Source organism: Polyodon spathula, chromosome 13, assembly GCF_017654505.1.
Source record: "Polyodon spathula isolate WHYD16114869_AA chromosome 13, ASM1765450v1, whole genome shotgun sequence".
Lineage (NCBI taxonomy): Eukaryota > Metazoa > Chordata > Actinopteri > Acipenseriformes > Polyodontidae > Polyodon > Polyodon spathula.
The window spans coordinates 43,471,219-43,487,327 of NC_054546.1; the positions used below are offsets into that span (position 1 = coordinate 43,471,219).

The window sequence follows — 16,109 nt, forward strand, 5'->3', positions numbered from 1 at the left end:
ATCTGTTGAGAACAGTGTGATCAGATACTGAAATGCTAGGGCAGCAACCCAACAAAGATACAGTTCAAAAGCATTCAGGATTTGCAAAGCATGCCAACACATTCCCTGATGTGACTAAGAATGAAATCAGAAAACAACCTTTCTTCTTCTTCTTCTTCTTTTCCTCCATCAGTTATCCTTATCACAGTGGTTGTTTGTTGAGTTATTTGGTACTGTTTTAGTAAGGCCCTAAAGGATAGAAACAGCTCTTGGTTGTTGAGACAGGTTTCTGCCCAGACAGATCTGTTTAAAGGTGTAAATGATCAATCAGTCCAGTCATTAAAGTTTAAAAACAAGCTTCTGAGGCCGATATATTTGCTCTACCCTTTTGAGGGATGCTCTTATGTGGAACCTTGCTTTCTGTAGCACGGTCATTGCAACAATGTTCTAGAAGATAGTTGAGCTGCTACAGTGCTTGAATATTCTTCATACATTAAACATTAGGTTTTTATTTGGCATAGCCTTTTCCGTTTGGTTTGCTTTTCATGTTTTAATTCATTTAGAGTCCTTACAATGTACCGTTAAACAATAGTGGTGTGGGTATAGAATATAGAATCTTTTGAATATTAAGGTGAACTATTGTAATTCTATGTGTGTCACAAAGTGTGACATGTAGGAATTGTTTTAAGTTATTTTTTCACTGAAAGTGTGCAGCTGGCTCTTCGTCCATGTGCATCTTCAGTTTTATGCAGTGAAATGTGTGCTTGACCTGAGAGTAGCACTCCCATGGCTTGTACTACCTTGCCTTGTTTGCAAATCAGAACATTATTAGAGGTTGTATAGTACTGTGATTTGCTATGCACACAAGGGACAAGAAAATCTAAGGACAGCTGTTGAGTTCAAGTAACTGAATGGCCTGTGGTCCTGGTAAGTTGCATGCCTGTTTCTAGCACAACCATGTCTGACTGCTTCTGGAGGGTTGTGTTACAGCGCCCCCTGCTGTCTGCAAACAGGTATGTCACAAATGCAATTACCTTCTGATACAATAAACCCCTGTTAACAAAACATGAGCTCATGGGTTTATTTAAAAACATGATTAGATAGATAGATAGATAGATAGATAGGTTTGTTTTCAAATCCAATGCAAAGGTCATTGTCAGCTGAAACTTATTCAGTGCTTGTTCAATCAGTCTTGACTCATCTTCAAAGATCATGAATGGGCCTTGGTGCACTCAGGCTATCAGAAGCTGCTGTCCTATTTGATCTCTGCATTAAGAGTGTGTGAGGAGGAGCTGCAGCTTGACTCAAGTCTGATTACAAAATAAAATAACCTGTCACACTGGAGCAGTCTTATCTGAATGCTGGGGCTCTTATAAAACATTGAGAGGTAAGTAAGCGCACAATGTAAAAGTCAAGGGAACCAGCATAGTTAATGCATGATTCCTAACGGAGTATGCATCCCATAAAAATACATTTAAAATGTGACATGCAGGAGGACAGTCAGCCAGACTCTATACTCACTGACAGTATTTTAATACACCTACTAGCTTGTGATAAATAATGTCCTTAGCAAGTTTAATCACAAGTGATTTTCTAGCTATAATCAAAGCTCATATATACAGTCATGTGATTCTGTGGGGGGCAGCAATTCCAAAATTAAACTTTCCTGCCCTGTCTATAAAGACCCCCTACACCCACACACAGAGCACCTGCTAGTGAGATATAATTAGTGTAGATGTTTAAAGTGTGGCTCCTCATAGTGTTTACAGCGACACTGTTGTCTTGAAACCCAGACTTCCCAATGCATCAGGTAACAAGCATACCTTTCAGGGGTAATCCTGCTAATGGACTTAAAACAATTCCCAGTTGCCAACTAATGAATTATTGGAATGCACCAGTTAAGGATGTATAATAAATTCAGAAATCAATGCTTTAAGGAAATAGCATGATGCCTGTGTGTTGACTAATAGCACACTGCAGCTCGGGGGAATTGGAGCTATGCAGAGCAGCAAGGCCTTAGACACCTTGCTTGCTGCAAAGCTTCAGCTTCAAAACAAACCGGACATGGCAGTTTTTACAGGTTAAACACGCTCTTACTTGCTATCTAAGAGCTTACACATAGTCATTTTTTCAGTGTGTGAAGGTTATGATTCAGTTTATTTTTAGAGAAAAAAAGGATCCAAATTTTTGACGTGGGTCAGTATATTAATTAATCCAGCCTAGTCTCAGTAAGTACCTGGTAAAAATAAAGTGGGCTGCAGAATATACACAGGGATAGAAACTCTAAAGGCTAACTACATTGAGAGCACAATAATAAGGGTAATGACAGTTTACAGGCAGTCACGTATAAATAGCTGGTTCTCCGTGGGGCTGTGAGCTGCTTCCTTGCTTTACTGCACAATAGGGACACACGAGACAAACAGTCCAGGTTTCTGATCATTAATACTGCTGAGGAAATATTCATAAATGTAATTTCAAATCAGTTGGAATACTTTCCTGTTATTAGTTTTGGTGTTATTAAATGGGATTGTTTCTGCAGGACTCGAGACACAGCTCGAAGCTGTTATTCAAATCAAATAACATGGCCTGTACGTGTGCAAGGCACCAATGTATGCCAGCTCAGGGTACACTCCCAGACAACTGTCCCATACATTGCAGTAGGCATTAATGCCCGGGATGCTTTCTGTAACCAGGACAGTGAATTCACAGGACCCCAGAGCGGTCCTTCAGGGACAGAAACATCACTCTCCAAGTTGAAATCTGCCCTCGGCCAAACCGGGCTAATACTGTTACTGGTGTACCAGTACAGCATGTAACTGGCAAACAACTGAAACGTTAAACTAATAACTACTGTATAAACACACAGTATCGTATCATACAGGCTTATACTGCAAAAAACAAACACACAGGCAGGCAGGCAGACTGTATTGAATACTTCCTCTGCCAGTACATATCCATTCTGTACAGAATAGCATTTAAAAAATACTTTCACATGTGCCTTAAATGGCCTTATCCAGCTGACTCAATCATTCTACACTGCACTACATGTAGAGCCCACTTGTGCAGTTTTGAAAGATGCACATGCTTTTTTTGCCTTACTTTCAGGCAGTCTTACACTTCCTAGGTCGTTTCACAGCAGTGTCTTCGGAGGCAAGCAATGCTGATTGAAATGCGTGTTCGTGAATGAAGCCGCTGGTTGGCTCATGACAGGAATAAAAGTGTTGAAGGGTGTGCTGGACGATATATCAGATCTCATTTGTAACAATGCTGTAACAATTCTTTTAAAACTGAACAAACCCTATACAGTGAATAATAGTGCACGGCAGATCCATTCATTTGCTACTGACACCCCATCAATGAAATTGTGATGCGTTATCTTATCGCTTTCCTGGGGAGAATAGTTATATTTTATACTGCAATAAAGCCCAAAATCCTACACTGTTTGCAATTAGGAGGTTTTTTTGCAAATATTATATATTAGATATATATATATATATATATTATATATATATATATATATATATATATCTATATATATATATATATATATATTAGGTCGGGGACGGCTAGGGGATATTAATTGTAAATATTATAAAATTATTTTAAATGTTATTAAGTTCTTGCATTTTAATTTAAACTAAGACAATATGTGACAAAAGTCTACTGTCAACATACACACTATCTAATTGGGTTCTTGCAGGACGTCAGGGGCAATCTGGCCCATCCCAGCTCCATTTGGTTAAAACATTAAGGGTTTTATTTTAATTTTATTTTACATCTTGTTTTATCTGTGTCTCCAGTCTGCTACTGATGTAAAGGTTGAGGCTTAGACAGCTTAACAGTTATAGGGAATGACCTTTACTTTTAATATGAAGATATTTTTTGTTTTATTTTTTATTTTTTAAAGTCTATGCACATGATAAATTACATTTCGGTGGTATTCATATGAAATGCCAAACAATGAGCCCACTGCCCCCCCCCCACCCCCACCTCTCAACCAGTATGCAAGAAGCTTTCTTCCAATGGAAATGAATATGCAGGGTGATCCCTGCTGTCTGTATTTACTAAGAGAGGGTTGCAGTGCATCTCTATCAGCACTAACATTATCAAGAGCTTTCCTGCAAGCTTATTTATCACATTCACATCTGTGCCTGCCCAACACTCGTCACTGTCAATCACTGCGCAGTAATACACAGATGATGCTCTCATTTGGTTTAATAAAATCTCTCGGCTTATTTGCACTGCAGTCATTACAGCACGTAATTGCTGCATTGAGTTGTACGGGAGGCAGTAGCCTGGGGGATAAGTAGAGACTATTGCTCTATGAAGGATTTGTTTCTTTGCCTCTTTCACTCCCTAGTCACTCTTATTCCTAAAATTAATATTGCATTTGAATCCAGCCCCTGCTATCCCTATGCAGCCTAACATCGTTATTACTTATTATCAGGACGTGGTGGAGTCATTTATTGTTAGTTTTATGTCCTGGCTGTCAAGGCAAATTTCATTGGGAGATGCCACATGCAATTTTTAACTGTCACTTAAAACTAAATTCAGCCTCTGAATTAGGAATGGACTGGGGCCCATATTTCTCTGGATATTAAAGTGGTCTGGTGGTCTAGCTGACTATAAGGCACTGTCGTGGCTGCAGGAAGAGCCGAGCTGTCCACAGTCTGTGCCTGCCACAAACTCAGACGTTGGCCCTTTGTTTCTGAAAAGATGTAAAGGGCTTTGTGTTCCTTGTCCGCAGCATAACCTCACAATGGTCAGGACTCGTAGAGCTTGCAGAGATGTTTACAATGGTTGTGGACAGTAGAGGGAGCAGGGGGTGGGGAGCTGGGTGGAGCAGCAGCTTCATTCACAGGCCTTAATAAATGCTGTTCTAGACAAGAGTTTTAAGTGCAGCTCAGAAAGCAGGTCCAGAGCACACAGTTAAAAATGAAGTGGAGAGAGACAGCAGCAAGGCTGGGAGACACTTATTTCACACAGAGAGGGGTGAGGGTATGGAATAGGTTGCCTAGCTATGCATATTAATGCTGAATCAATGGGGTCCTTGACAAAGTTCTAAGATTAAACAAATACTATAAAACAGCTGAATAGCCTCCCCTTGTTTGTATATTTGTTCTTATGTTCTTTCACCTTCTGGGTTTGAGTCCGGCTCATAAGCTAAATGAGTGCTGGTGGTCTCGGATTAACCCCCTGCTGGATATTAATCCACATCTCCAACACAGTTCTGCTTGAGGGAGGCCCAGGACTGAAGGGCAGGTTTGCATGGTCTGATGTAATGGATTTTAAGATGACTTAATAACCTGTCCATATAGGTAAGTGGACAGGAGGGAATAGTAGTTATAATCCAGGCTAGGCCCTGTCACTATGGGCTTTGGTACAGTCCAAGGCACCCTGGACAACTTCTCTCTTGAACCACCAGCGACTGGAGTTTTCACTTTCATTTCGATTATCCAGTTATTACACTGGGGAATGAGACCAGGCCAGACCAAATTACTGATGAATATTAAACAGTTTCATTAAGAAACAGCGTATTAAATAATGAATATCGCAATGTGGCATTCTTTAAAAAAATAAAATAAAATACCTTGCATAGCAGTCTGATCCACTCCTGGTTTTACTCTGAGTTTAAGACAACACCTTTGAGCATGATACAGGTACATTGTGGCTAATCAAGCTGGTATTGAAACCAAGAATGCAGCAGGAGTCTTATTTTCAGCGTCCAGGTGCCAGTTGTCCGACAGGTATATATGACTATTTTTCTTCTCATACAAACACCACAGTGCCCAATGCCAGAGACTTTTTTTTTTTTAATGTTTGTTACCTCCGAGGTGGCAACCCTATGAACCGTACCCAAATACAGCCCAATATTCAAATACATAAGACAGAGGTTCTGTACAATGCAAGCCCTTACTGGAAAACAACTCGTTTTTTGTTAATAATAATAATAATAATAATAATAATAATAATAATAATAAACACAAAGCCGCTTTCCGATTTTACATAATTAAATACAAACGTGACTTTTGGCTTGTTTCCCCATCAGGTTTGTGTAGGGTGTTAAGAATGTTACATACATGTCATTCTTATGGGTTTTTTTTATTTTTTGCCAAACCATAGGCGCGGCATTAGTGACCCACTAACAAAGAGACGGATTTGTTTTGATTTACAGTAGTTGTAATTTAACCCTAAAAACCCGGGATTCGTTTGTATATCATACAATGTCGTACTTTATAACATTTCTATATAACGCTGCTCACAGATTGCAGGTGATAACTATATCCTATAACCTATCATATTTGAACTTACGAGCTCGCAATATAGAAACGAGCCCTCGTTGTTTGTTTAAATCAATTCCCGTTGAGCTCAGATAAGCTGAAACTGGGGCGGAACTAGTGGTGCACATGGTTCCCGTTCCAGGTAATCCGTTGCTTCGCTATGCAGTTCAGTCCTTTATTTTATTTTATTTTAATTTAGTTAAATATTCACCTATTTAGCAGCGTCTTTCTGAGGATGTTAACTTGAATGATTTCTTCAGCCGGCAGTTCTCGGTTCTGCGCTGACTGTAACCGGCAGACCAGTTGCACTGTCCGGCCCTTCCAGAAAAGATCGGGCCAAAATGAAAAGAACGAAATAAATAAATTCAGGTAATATATTTCTATTTTTATTTATTTATTTAATGTATTTATTTATTTATTTTAAATTGTAGCACAAATTATCCTCCATTAAAATCCACTGCACATGTTAATTCAAATATCTCAAACACCTTGATATAGACAGGGGTGTCCAATTACGGTCCTGGAGGGCTATTCCACTGCAGGTTTAACCTGTAAAATGATATAATTAACTACTTCAGTGTCCGGGTGGAGGTTTAATTGGTTCAATTTGATGATTCAGGGTTGGGTAAGACTAGGAGTGGAAGGGCCCACTGTGGCCACCCCTATAGCCTACAGCTAAAATACTGCATCCTGGGACCTGCGTGCTCTGATTACAGCTGGCCTGCTGGAGTGAGCTTTTGAACTACAAGGCAGTGAGGAGACTTAGAAGCAGCAACAGCTTGGCATCTATATGTTGTCTTTCTTTCTAATATCTGCATATTCATCCAAACCGCTGTATAAAATAAAAGAACCGAAACGAGAATGCTGCTAGTGCTATAAAGAGGTCAGGAATGGGTTGTGAGGCCATGTCCGTGTAGCATAAACCATGCCGTAACAGTGTGTTATTAGCAGTGTGCGTGTTTTTCACTGGGATAGAATTGCATTTTCGGTTTGATTAGCGACAGTTTTATACCTGTTCTCACCAAGGGAGGGAGCCATGCCATGAATCTCGCCGCTAAAAACTCAATTGAACTCACTCATGGAGATAAGGAACACAACCTCCGTCCTTCCCTACCCCTCCTCCCCTCCTTCACTCACTCCCTTCCCCTATTTTCACAAAACAGTATGAACCTGGAAAGGGCACTTGTGACATCGAGACCCGCCCATGAGAACGTCGGAATCAACAGATACCCGCCCCCAATCCAACACTGGCCAATCTGGTTGCTGATTTCTGCTCCCGGGTGGCGACAAGTTAGACTGGCAGCCTTCTTGTCCAAACAGAGCTGAGATATTGTTCCCCTTGCACAGGGCTATAGTCCGGTCAGGGTCGAGGCAAGGGCTGGGGCGGGTTCTCATTACCTGGGGCAGTGCAAGCGCTCTTGGACAGCAGGTAAAAGGTATTTTAACAGAACTTCGTTGGCCAGATGAGCAGCGACGCGCGTTTATTTCGACTGTAACGTCTCGTCCAGGTTTGGACCTGCAGAAATAGCATGTTGTAAATATCAGCTAAGCGTCCGACGGAAGACCATTCAGCTGTATTGTTTATTTACTTGTGCTTTTGCACCATAGAAACGGTGTAGTTTCCGGGTGGCTTCGTGTTTGGATTCAGGTGTGTAAACCACCTAGCTCATTGTCAACGACAGCGTATCTCTTGACAGTGTTTGGGGTGGCTTCCTATGTATCATCTCCAGGACAGACACAGCTAGGGCGAATACTTTTAACCCACGAAGCCCGCAGGCCCTCGGGAGTCTTACCTGACGGGTCGGAAGCGAATCCTTCGTTTGACCAATGAGCTGCATCCATTATAGTGCTACCGTCCTAATCGTGCTGGATTGAATATTTTGTCCCTGTGAGTCAAGAGTTTTTCTGTTCTGATTTTGCGTGATAGTCTGGCGATACAAGGTAAGCTAATACCGAAGCTATGTAACCCGTATTCGTATCTGTGTATTAGGTGTAGGTATGCATATGTTTATTTATAAATAAGGTTGAATCATTTTAAATAGAGACATTACCAAGCCGGCATGTTTCAGTCGATTTACCCTACCTTACGCCAACGTTTGTAGAGAGTATAGGCCGAGTGCTGTGCCTCGTCCTTCCCAAGCCCGATGCAAGGTTGTGTGCTCTGCATACTGCAGCGTATTGCAGCAGGCCCAGCACAGGCTCGCAGCAGCACGTATGTCCCTGGCTCTAGTTTATTATGCAAGTACAGTCAGTACTCGTAGTTGCAACACATCTGTAGATTTTTGTATCAAACTAGAACGCATATGCAACTCTAATTTCATCATCACCCTTGTTATACTTTATTTGACAGTAGGTGGAAGTGCATTATATTTATTGCAATTTGCTTATTTTTTAAAACATGATTTCAAGTGCACCCCAGCCAATGTAAGAATGTCACAATGCTGAGTGGATTACAACATACATCATACTCAGTTTAAAGACCCTCTCAAAGGGAACTGTTGTGAAATTTGATTGTTGATCGTCACATTTAAAACAATGAACACACTAATATAATATATAACATTTATTGACAGTTGACTATGAACAGATGGTGATTTGGTTGAATTTCACTAGATCTCTGTACAACTGCCTACTATTATGGACTGTAAAAATATCACTTGGTTCTGTTTCATTTATTTTTCCAGTAAAGTGGATGTGAGAGGCTGCAGGGAGATTTCAGCTTCCCTTCCTCCTACGCTGCAAACAGTTGTGTTCTGTACAAGTGATAAATCCTTTCTGGAGCATGTCTACGAGTTTTGGATGCAAGGTAAGCAAGTTGGGGCGGAAATAACTAAACAAAGAGACATGGGGCTGAATTACAAGGTATATGCATGTGTTTGGAAATGCCAGCCTCTCGTTTGTGCTCTGATGTTTTTGACATGACAAGCAAGCGGCACGGAAAGTAAACTGATCACCTCAGTACACTGTTGAGTGTCCTTGACCAGTGAGTTGTTGGCAGTTGAGTGACAGGAATGTCTTTGTTTATACGGTTGTTGCTGATCTTCTCTACAGATTTTCTTCTCTTTGTAGAGCTCTCAAGATAAAGGACAAACACCTTTCAGGGCAGTAAAGTGTTGGCGCTTAACCACTTATAAAGATGTGCTTTTCGTTCGTTGTTTTTTGATTGGGACAAATAGACTTTGTTTTGAGTATTTAAGGACTTTGTTTTGTTTTCTTCATGCTTAGCGCTGTCAATCAACATTATAATCTGTTATTTATGGTCTCTTAACATTAGTGCTATAATCAGTTGCAAATTATTCTGCAGTTTGACTTCGTAGACAATGCCTAATCAAGATTCACAAAGGAATGTGATGCGTTCATTGCAGCCCTGCATATTGTATAGGAATCTAGGTCATCTGAGTTTATGCATGTTAATAACGGTTTGGGAATATGGGATTTGCATTATCTGTCAAAGAGAGTGAACAGTGTATGTATTTCTGTTTTAAAGGATGCTGTACAGCGCACTCTGTTTTGCTCAAGGAGGTGTACTGAATGGAATCTGAGTACTTGGAATAATGAAATAGTTCTACTGCTTAAATTACATTCACCAATAGAGAACTAAACTTATCTATATTCTAGTACTACTTGGCTGTCTAAAGTCCTAAGCAATGCCAGCCAGGGCACTACATTTTCTTGATGTAGGCCTACATAGTGTAGCTAATGGGAACAGTTTTGAGTTGTGCTCATTCTCTGTAGAACCTTCAGGGTTGCCTTGCACATTGCGTACTGCCGTACATGTGCAATAGAAAAAGCTATGCATTGATAACTGATCAGTTCAGTGAAAAGCAATGAAGTTCCTGACTGTACAGTGTTTCTAGACTTGTAGTACTTAATTAGTTTCCTGCTTATTCCTTTTAAAACTGAACGCATTGCACAGCTAGTGAAAAAGGAAACAGGAAGAACCTGCTCATTCCAGGGCAAATAATCAACAGCATGGCAAGCTGTTCAAACCTTCTCAGTAATGCTGATGCCATTCCCATGTTTTCTGTTGTGAAAGCATTAACTGAGAGTACATTGTGCTGCAGTGTAGTCTAGATTGCAAGGTTTGATGCAGAGGGAGTTGGAATAGTGCTTCTGTAATACAGCAGTAAGGTAAACCACTTTTTGTTGACCCTGTTTTTCAGCTAGTAGCATTTACTGTGTAACAGTGAGGACAATAGAGCTACTGGAAAACCTCTTCAATCTTGTGTGAAATTCCATCACTATCCTCTAGTGATCTCCTCCTGAGTAAACTGGCCTTTTATGCGAAGCCAGGCCCAAGTTTATTTTTGTATTCTGTTGGCAAGCTGTCCAGTCCTGCAGAATGAAGGAAACAGATGTGTAACTCCTCTGCAAGAAGCCTGTATAAATATGAAGAGTTCAAGTTCTGTTGTGTTGGTTGGTGTAGCTGGCATTGATGTACAAAAGGTAAAACTACATGACCACATGCACTGTGCTCTGAAATGAGGAATGTTGAAGTCCTGCACTCAACTGTTGAGGGGGATCAGACACCCCCCAACTTAGTTATTTTCTTTATTTCTTAAAATATGCAGGAACCTACTGGCTGCCTTAATGTCATTTTCAGTTCCTTCATGCTTCCTTGCAGAAGCCTTTGTTTAATAGCTTGGTTCTTTCACTTTCTATTTAAGAATGCTCTTTCCCCTATCGGTGAAAAAATAAGTGCACTTGTATTCTAAAACACAGTACAGATCTAATGAGTAAAACTGCATAGCAAGGCTGTGGAAATACGTTTGTGTGTGAGAGCAGTCATTTGGAAGCTATATATGGTTTTTATGCACCTTCGTGACCGTGTTGATACTCATTGGTATGAATGTGAATTCTTTCATGTATTTGTGATTGCAGCCTCTTTAACTGAGTCAAAGGCTGGAACTCCATTGCATGTTCTTGTTTGATCTCTTTCTGGAGCCATTATTAGATGTGAATTGCGTTCCTTTTAATATTACTTGGTCATCGTGACAAGTCAGAAATACAAGATGGTTAATTGACCCGTCTTGCATTACAGCATTCAATGGATCTGAGAAGCCTTTCATAGAGACTGTGTAAGGTTGGCTAATGTCTGAAAAATGAGGGAACCAGGTCTCATGTGAACTCTGCCTGTTGTAACGCATGCATTGTCCTTTCATTTTAAAAACAGACTGTTTTAACTTTGATACATGTGTTTCTGTTGTATGTCATTATTTTATTACTGTGAAAGTGTCACCCTTTTGGTTCTGAATAGACAACTGTGCATACTGGCTAATATGCATTTGAGTTATAACGAAACACTGAACATTTAAACCTGTTTATAAGAGCTGTATTATAAATAAGTCAGTTGTGTGGGGATAGTGTTTACAGGATATGGTGTTTGGATATGTACCCTGCTGAGAAGGTTTTCTCTTTTGTCTGCAGAGATCTGACAGTGAAGATAAAGGTGTGCAGGGAGAACACAGAACCAGTCCTCCACGCACATCCTATGGCAAAAAACAACTTCCTTCCATACCCAAAAATGCAGTTCCAATAACCAAGCCTATATCCCTGGCTGCTTCAGCACAATCTACCAATGGGACACATGCCTCGTACGGGCCCTTTTATTTGGAGTACTCTCTGCTTGCGGAGTTGTAAGTAGTGTTTTTTTTTTTTTCTTTTTTTAATATAATCTAAATCTACTGTAAAATGAACTCAGTAATTGTCATTACCGTACACAGCCTAAACTAGTTTAAATAAATACAAAATAAAGCCCAAAGGCAGAGTCGGTGCCACTTGGTAGTACTAAACTCCAAAGAGATGTTGGAAATGCATGCTTGCTAAATTCTCATTGTTATTCTCTAGTAGCAAATTCTTACTCCCTGAAGGTCACAAAATACTTGATTTAAAACATTTGATCTTAAATTAAGTTATTATTTGTTTAGCACCTTGATGATAAAGCAGAAACTGCCTGGAATCTACGTGCAGCCGTCCTACCGATCAGCTTTAAGTATGAGCCCACTTTTTTTTTTTAATTATAATGCACTTCAAACTAAAACTTTGTGTTCCAGACTAATAAGTTTTATGTTGGTCCTGTGTTGCAGTGTGGTTTGGGGTTATTTTTATCCGGCACGGACTGTACCAGGATGGCGTTTTCAAGTTCTCGGTTTACATCCCTGATAACTACCCAGATGGCAATTGTCCTGTAAGTAATTTAAACCGATCTAAACAAAGTGCTCTATTGTTCTAGTTATAAAGACACTCTGTACATAGGGAGAATGGGGCACTTTGGGTTGAGTCAAATACTGTTAAGATGCTGCAGATTCCTCTTGTGCTCCTCAGGACACCATTCTAAACCTTTATAAATCTACATTTTCTATAGCAATAAGACCCCTTCTGTTTCTCTCCTCTTCCAGCGAGTGGTATTCGATATCCCAGTCTTCCACCCTTTAGTGGATCCAGTATCAGGGGAGCTGGATGTGAAGAGAGCGTTTACAAAGTGGAGGTCTGTAATATCTGTATGCTGGTATTGGAGTCTTACTAAGTAGACCGATCAGCTACTGAGGACATAAACGTCTTATCATTGGCAAATGCTTAACATTTGTAACGAACATGCCACACAGTTTTGACCAGTGACTTTTTGTGATGGATTTTGTTCCCCTGGCTGTAAAAATATATTTGACAGAAGAAGTACTGCATTAGTCTGCAAATTAGCTGATGCTGTCAAAATGCAGCAAGAAAATTAAAATCTATAAAAACAATGCACGCACAAATGTTTGCAAAAGGAATATAAAATCTGAATGTTATGTATTCCTACGTGTAAGCAGAAAGAGGCTCAGAGTCTGCGTTTGGTGTCTTTACTGTGTCTTTACCAGCAGACCACTCCCTGCATGGTGTCCAAATACCATTCCAATGTGTTTGCTCCTCCTTCTGTTCTCCAGACGGAATCACAATCACATTTGGCAGGTGCTGATGTACGCACGCACAGTGTTCTATAAGATACAGACGGTGGATCCCCTAAACCCAGAAGCTGCAGTGCTGTAAGTTTTGTCAAGTTTTCTATTTTTTGTGATGATGGTATTGTACACTTGAATTCATTTCTTTGACCAAAAATCAGAACACAAGCTGCATTTATGTAATTTGGTACATTACTTTAGACTTAACTTTTGCGATTAACAAAATTGGAGTAAGTTATCATAACAATATGTAATTAAAGAGAAAATTAATATAACAGGTAGATTTAAAATAGCTTGTTCTCAAAGTAGGACAATGGCCCTTAATGGAATAACTTGCAAAGTCAAACTTGTCCCCCCTTCTGGTGGCCCACCACTTCAGTAGGTTTGCTAACCTTAGTATGTTTAATCCTCTTATTTAAAATAATAAAGGTAATTTTTTTTTATTTATTATTTTTTTATATATACTTGTAGCCCTTGTGACAAATTTGACCTGCAGTGTTTGGCAGCTAATTGTGCATCCTCTGCACACATTTGTCATTGGGTCTTTGAATAGAGGCAGATTATAAGGCTTATCCAGCAAACGGTGCCCTTTTGAAATTGAGCCTGTACTGCGGTAATGAGAGCAGTGAATACTGAACTCAGTGCTGCTGCTGTTCTTTTGAACCCTTTGGTTTTGTTTTACTCAAACATCATATCCATCAACAATAACAACATGTTTGTCGTGTTGCACCATATTTTGGAAGAAGTACTTCCGGAAGCATTTGTGTGTGTCTGTTTAGTCAAAACAGTAAAAATATTAGGAGGGGTTCTATAATGTCCATCTGGAAGAAGATAGTTCTGTGTGCAAGGCTATGGAAACCCACTTGTATCCTAATCATAAATATCGTAAAGTGTGCATTCGATTGCTCTTGGTATTGTGGAATAATTTATACTAATGCTATGTAAATGGAGTTGTAACTTGTTGTAATCTGCAGGTATGAAAATGATGTGCAGCTCTTTAAAAGCAAGGTAGTGGATAGTGTGAAGCTATGCAACAGCCATCTTTTTGACCAGCCTAAAATGGATGACCCCTATGCAATAAGGTGGGTATGTGTGTTCATTGTTGTGTAACCCCACGTTTTCAAGCTGGTGGAAGCTGTGGTACAGTGATTACACCTTGGTTACAGTAAATGTCATTTGTATAAGTTTCTATTAAAACAATTAAAACCAGCTTGTAGTTTTTAAATATAATACATTAATTCATAATCCTCTTTATCTTGCCAAAGCTTTTCTCCGTGGAATCCTGCTGTACATGAAGATGCAAGAGAAAGGATGTTTGCGCATAAAGTAAGTATTGGTGACCGATTCTGTTGAGGTCCAAAAAAAAAAAAATATATTATCTAGGAAAATGGAAACTGTATTAAACTCTCTTGGATGCATCTGAAAGCTTGCTCTTAATTATGGATCTATATTGAACTACAGATGGGGTACGTGAGAACCGTTTTTCGACTCCTGTGTAGGTGCATGCACGGGGAGGGGGGAGATTTTCTCTTGGGTTTTAATGTTATGGTTTGTACCTAGAGAAGGCCTGATGAGCACCCCAAAGGCATGCAGGTGTCGGGATTGTCGTGGGTCAAGCCTGGATCAACTCAGCCCTTCAGTAAAGATGACCATGTTCTGCAGGCTTGAGCTCTTTCAAACTGCTTGCTGTCCACCACTTTCTACTAACGTGGAGGAGGGGCAGGTGTGACCAGGAAATCTGTGAACTCTAATCAATCAGTACCATTTCTTGTAAAATAACAAACATGTATATATTGTCGGATTCTTTTTCTTTTAATTGAGTTATGCATACTTTAACCGTATGGAACGTCCTATGGTTTTGTTTCCAGCTGAACCGGCATTAAATGGTTTGGGATGATCTGGATCCAAGTAGTAGATATGATATGAACTTCGAACCAAGCGAAAGGGTTTCAGACTGCACAGGTTCAAGTGGAAGCAAGGCATAAGGGGGTCGGTGTTGCAATACAGTTATTACAGATAACACTAATGGTGACCATTTAATTTTCAATCTTCAGAGTTAAATCCTGCCATGAAGGTATATCAGTCTTATGTTTATATGGCATAAGGTAAATAGTGTTTTAAATATGAAGCTAATGTTAAATTGTTATAATTGTAAACATCTAAGTGTTTTCGCAGCTGTTTTATGCTTTTCTTGAACGCGGTTGTTTTGGGTTTCTGGTGTGTAAATATGTTAGGTGGCTTATTGTAAATAACTTGTTTATTAATTCTGTATTTAGCACTTTGAAGTGATTTCATTGTGTTGAGAAATGTATTCCTGACACAGTGGTATATAATTTATATGAAGTTGGATTTGTTATTAAAGCACACAAGGAAAGCAAGGAAACTCTCTGGGCTGCCTGTTTTTATTTAATTCTGAACGGTGCATTGTAAACACATTTGTAATCCACATCGATGCTTTCATCAACTGACCACTTAAAGCGAGATATTGATTGCTGTTGGTGAAATCAACTATCCATGTGTGTTTTATAAGTGACCTATCTTTAACAAAAGGAAGACATTGCAAGTTGTGTTATTTATATAATGTATTGATAGAAGAGAAAGATGAAGATTGAGAGCTAGTTAAGATCTGAGATTTAACAAGGCTGACCAATACCATATTTTTAGGAATAGATCATGTGTATCCAGTAATTTGAAATTCATTCACTTTGTTGTAACCAGTTTCTTAACTAATTCATTGACCCTGCTGAAGCACCTGGTTCAAAAAGTCCTGCAATGGTATGCATTAAGAGGCAATCTTACTACCCTGGTTTAAAATGGGAAGCATGTACCCGAAAGATAGCCTTCTGGTTGACCTGATTTCAGTTTTTGAACATGTGTGCAAATGGAAACAACTTCCCTGTCTGAGCTGTGA

At 39.6% G+C, this 16,109-nt stretch overlaps 1 protein-coding gene across 3 annotated transcripts; it reads left to right on the forward strand.

The window, feature by feature from the left end:
- The first annotated feature begins 7,593 nt into the window (after window positions 1–7,593).
- On the forward strand, window positions 7,594–15,605 carry LOC121325215 (AKT-interacting protein-like). 3 transcript variants are annotated; one of them, XM_041267588.1, is made up of 10 exons: window positions 7,594–7,689; window positions 8,945–9,066; window positions 11,688–11,896; window positions 12,188–12,252; window positions 12,347–12,447; window positions 12,659–12,747; window positions 13,184–13,282; window positions 14,173–14,280; window positions 14,464–14,524; window positions 14,759–15,605. In XM_041267588.1, exons 2-10 carry the CDS (start codon window positions 9,043–9,045, stop codon window positions 14,864–14,866), a joined length of 864 nt encoding a protein of 287 aa, XP_041123522.1. In that variant the 5' UTR covers window positions 7,594–7,689; window positions 8,945–9,042; the 3' UTR covers window positions 14,867–15,605. The 3 variants fall into 3 exon arrangements, with proteins under 3 accessions (XP_041123522.1, XP_041123525.1, XP_041123523.1); XM_041267591.1 differs by having other exon boundaries at window positions 7,631–7,696; XM_041267589.1 differs by lacking the exon at window positions 7,594–7,689 and adding an exon at window positions 7,705–8,201.
- The last annotated feature ends 504 nt before the right edge of the window (window positions 15,606–16,109 follow it).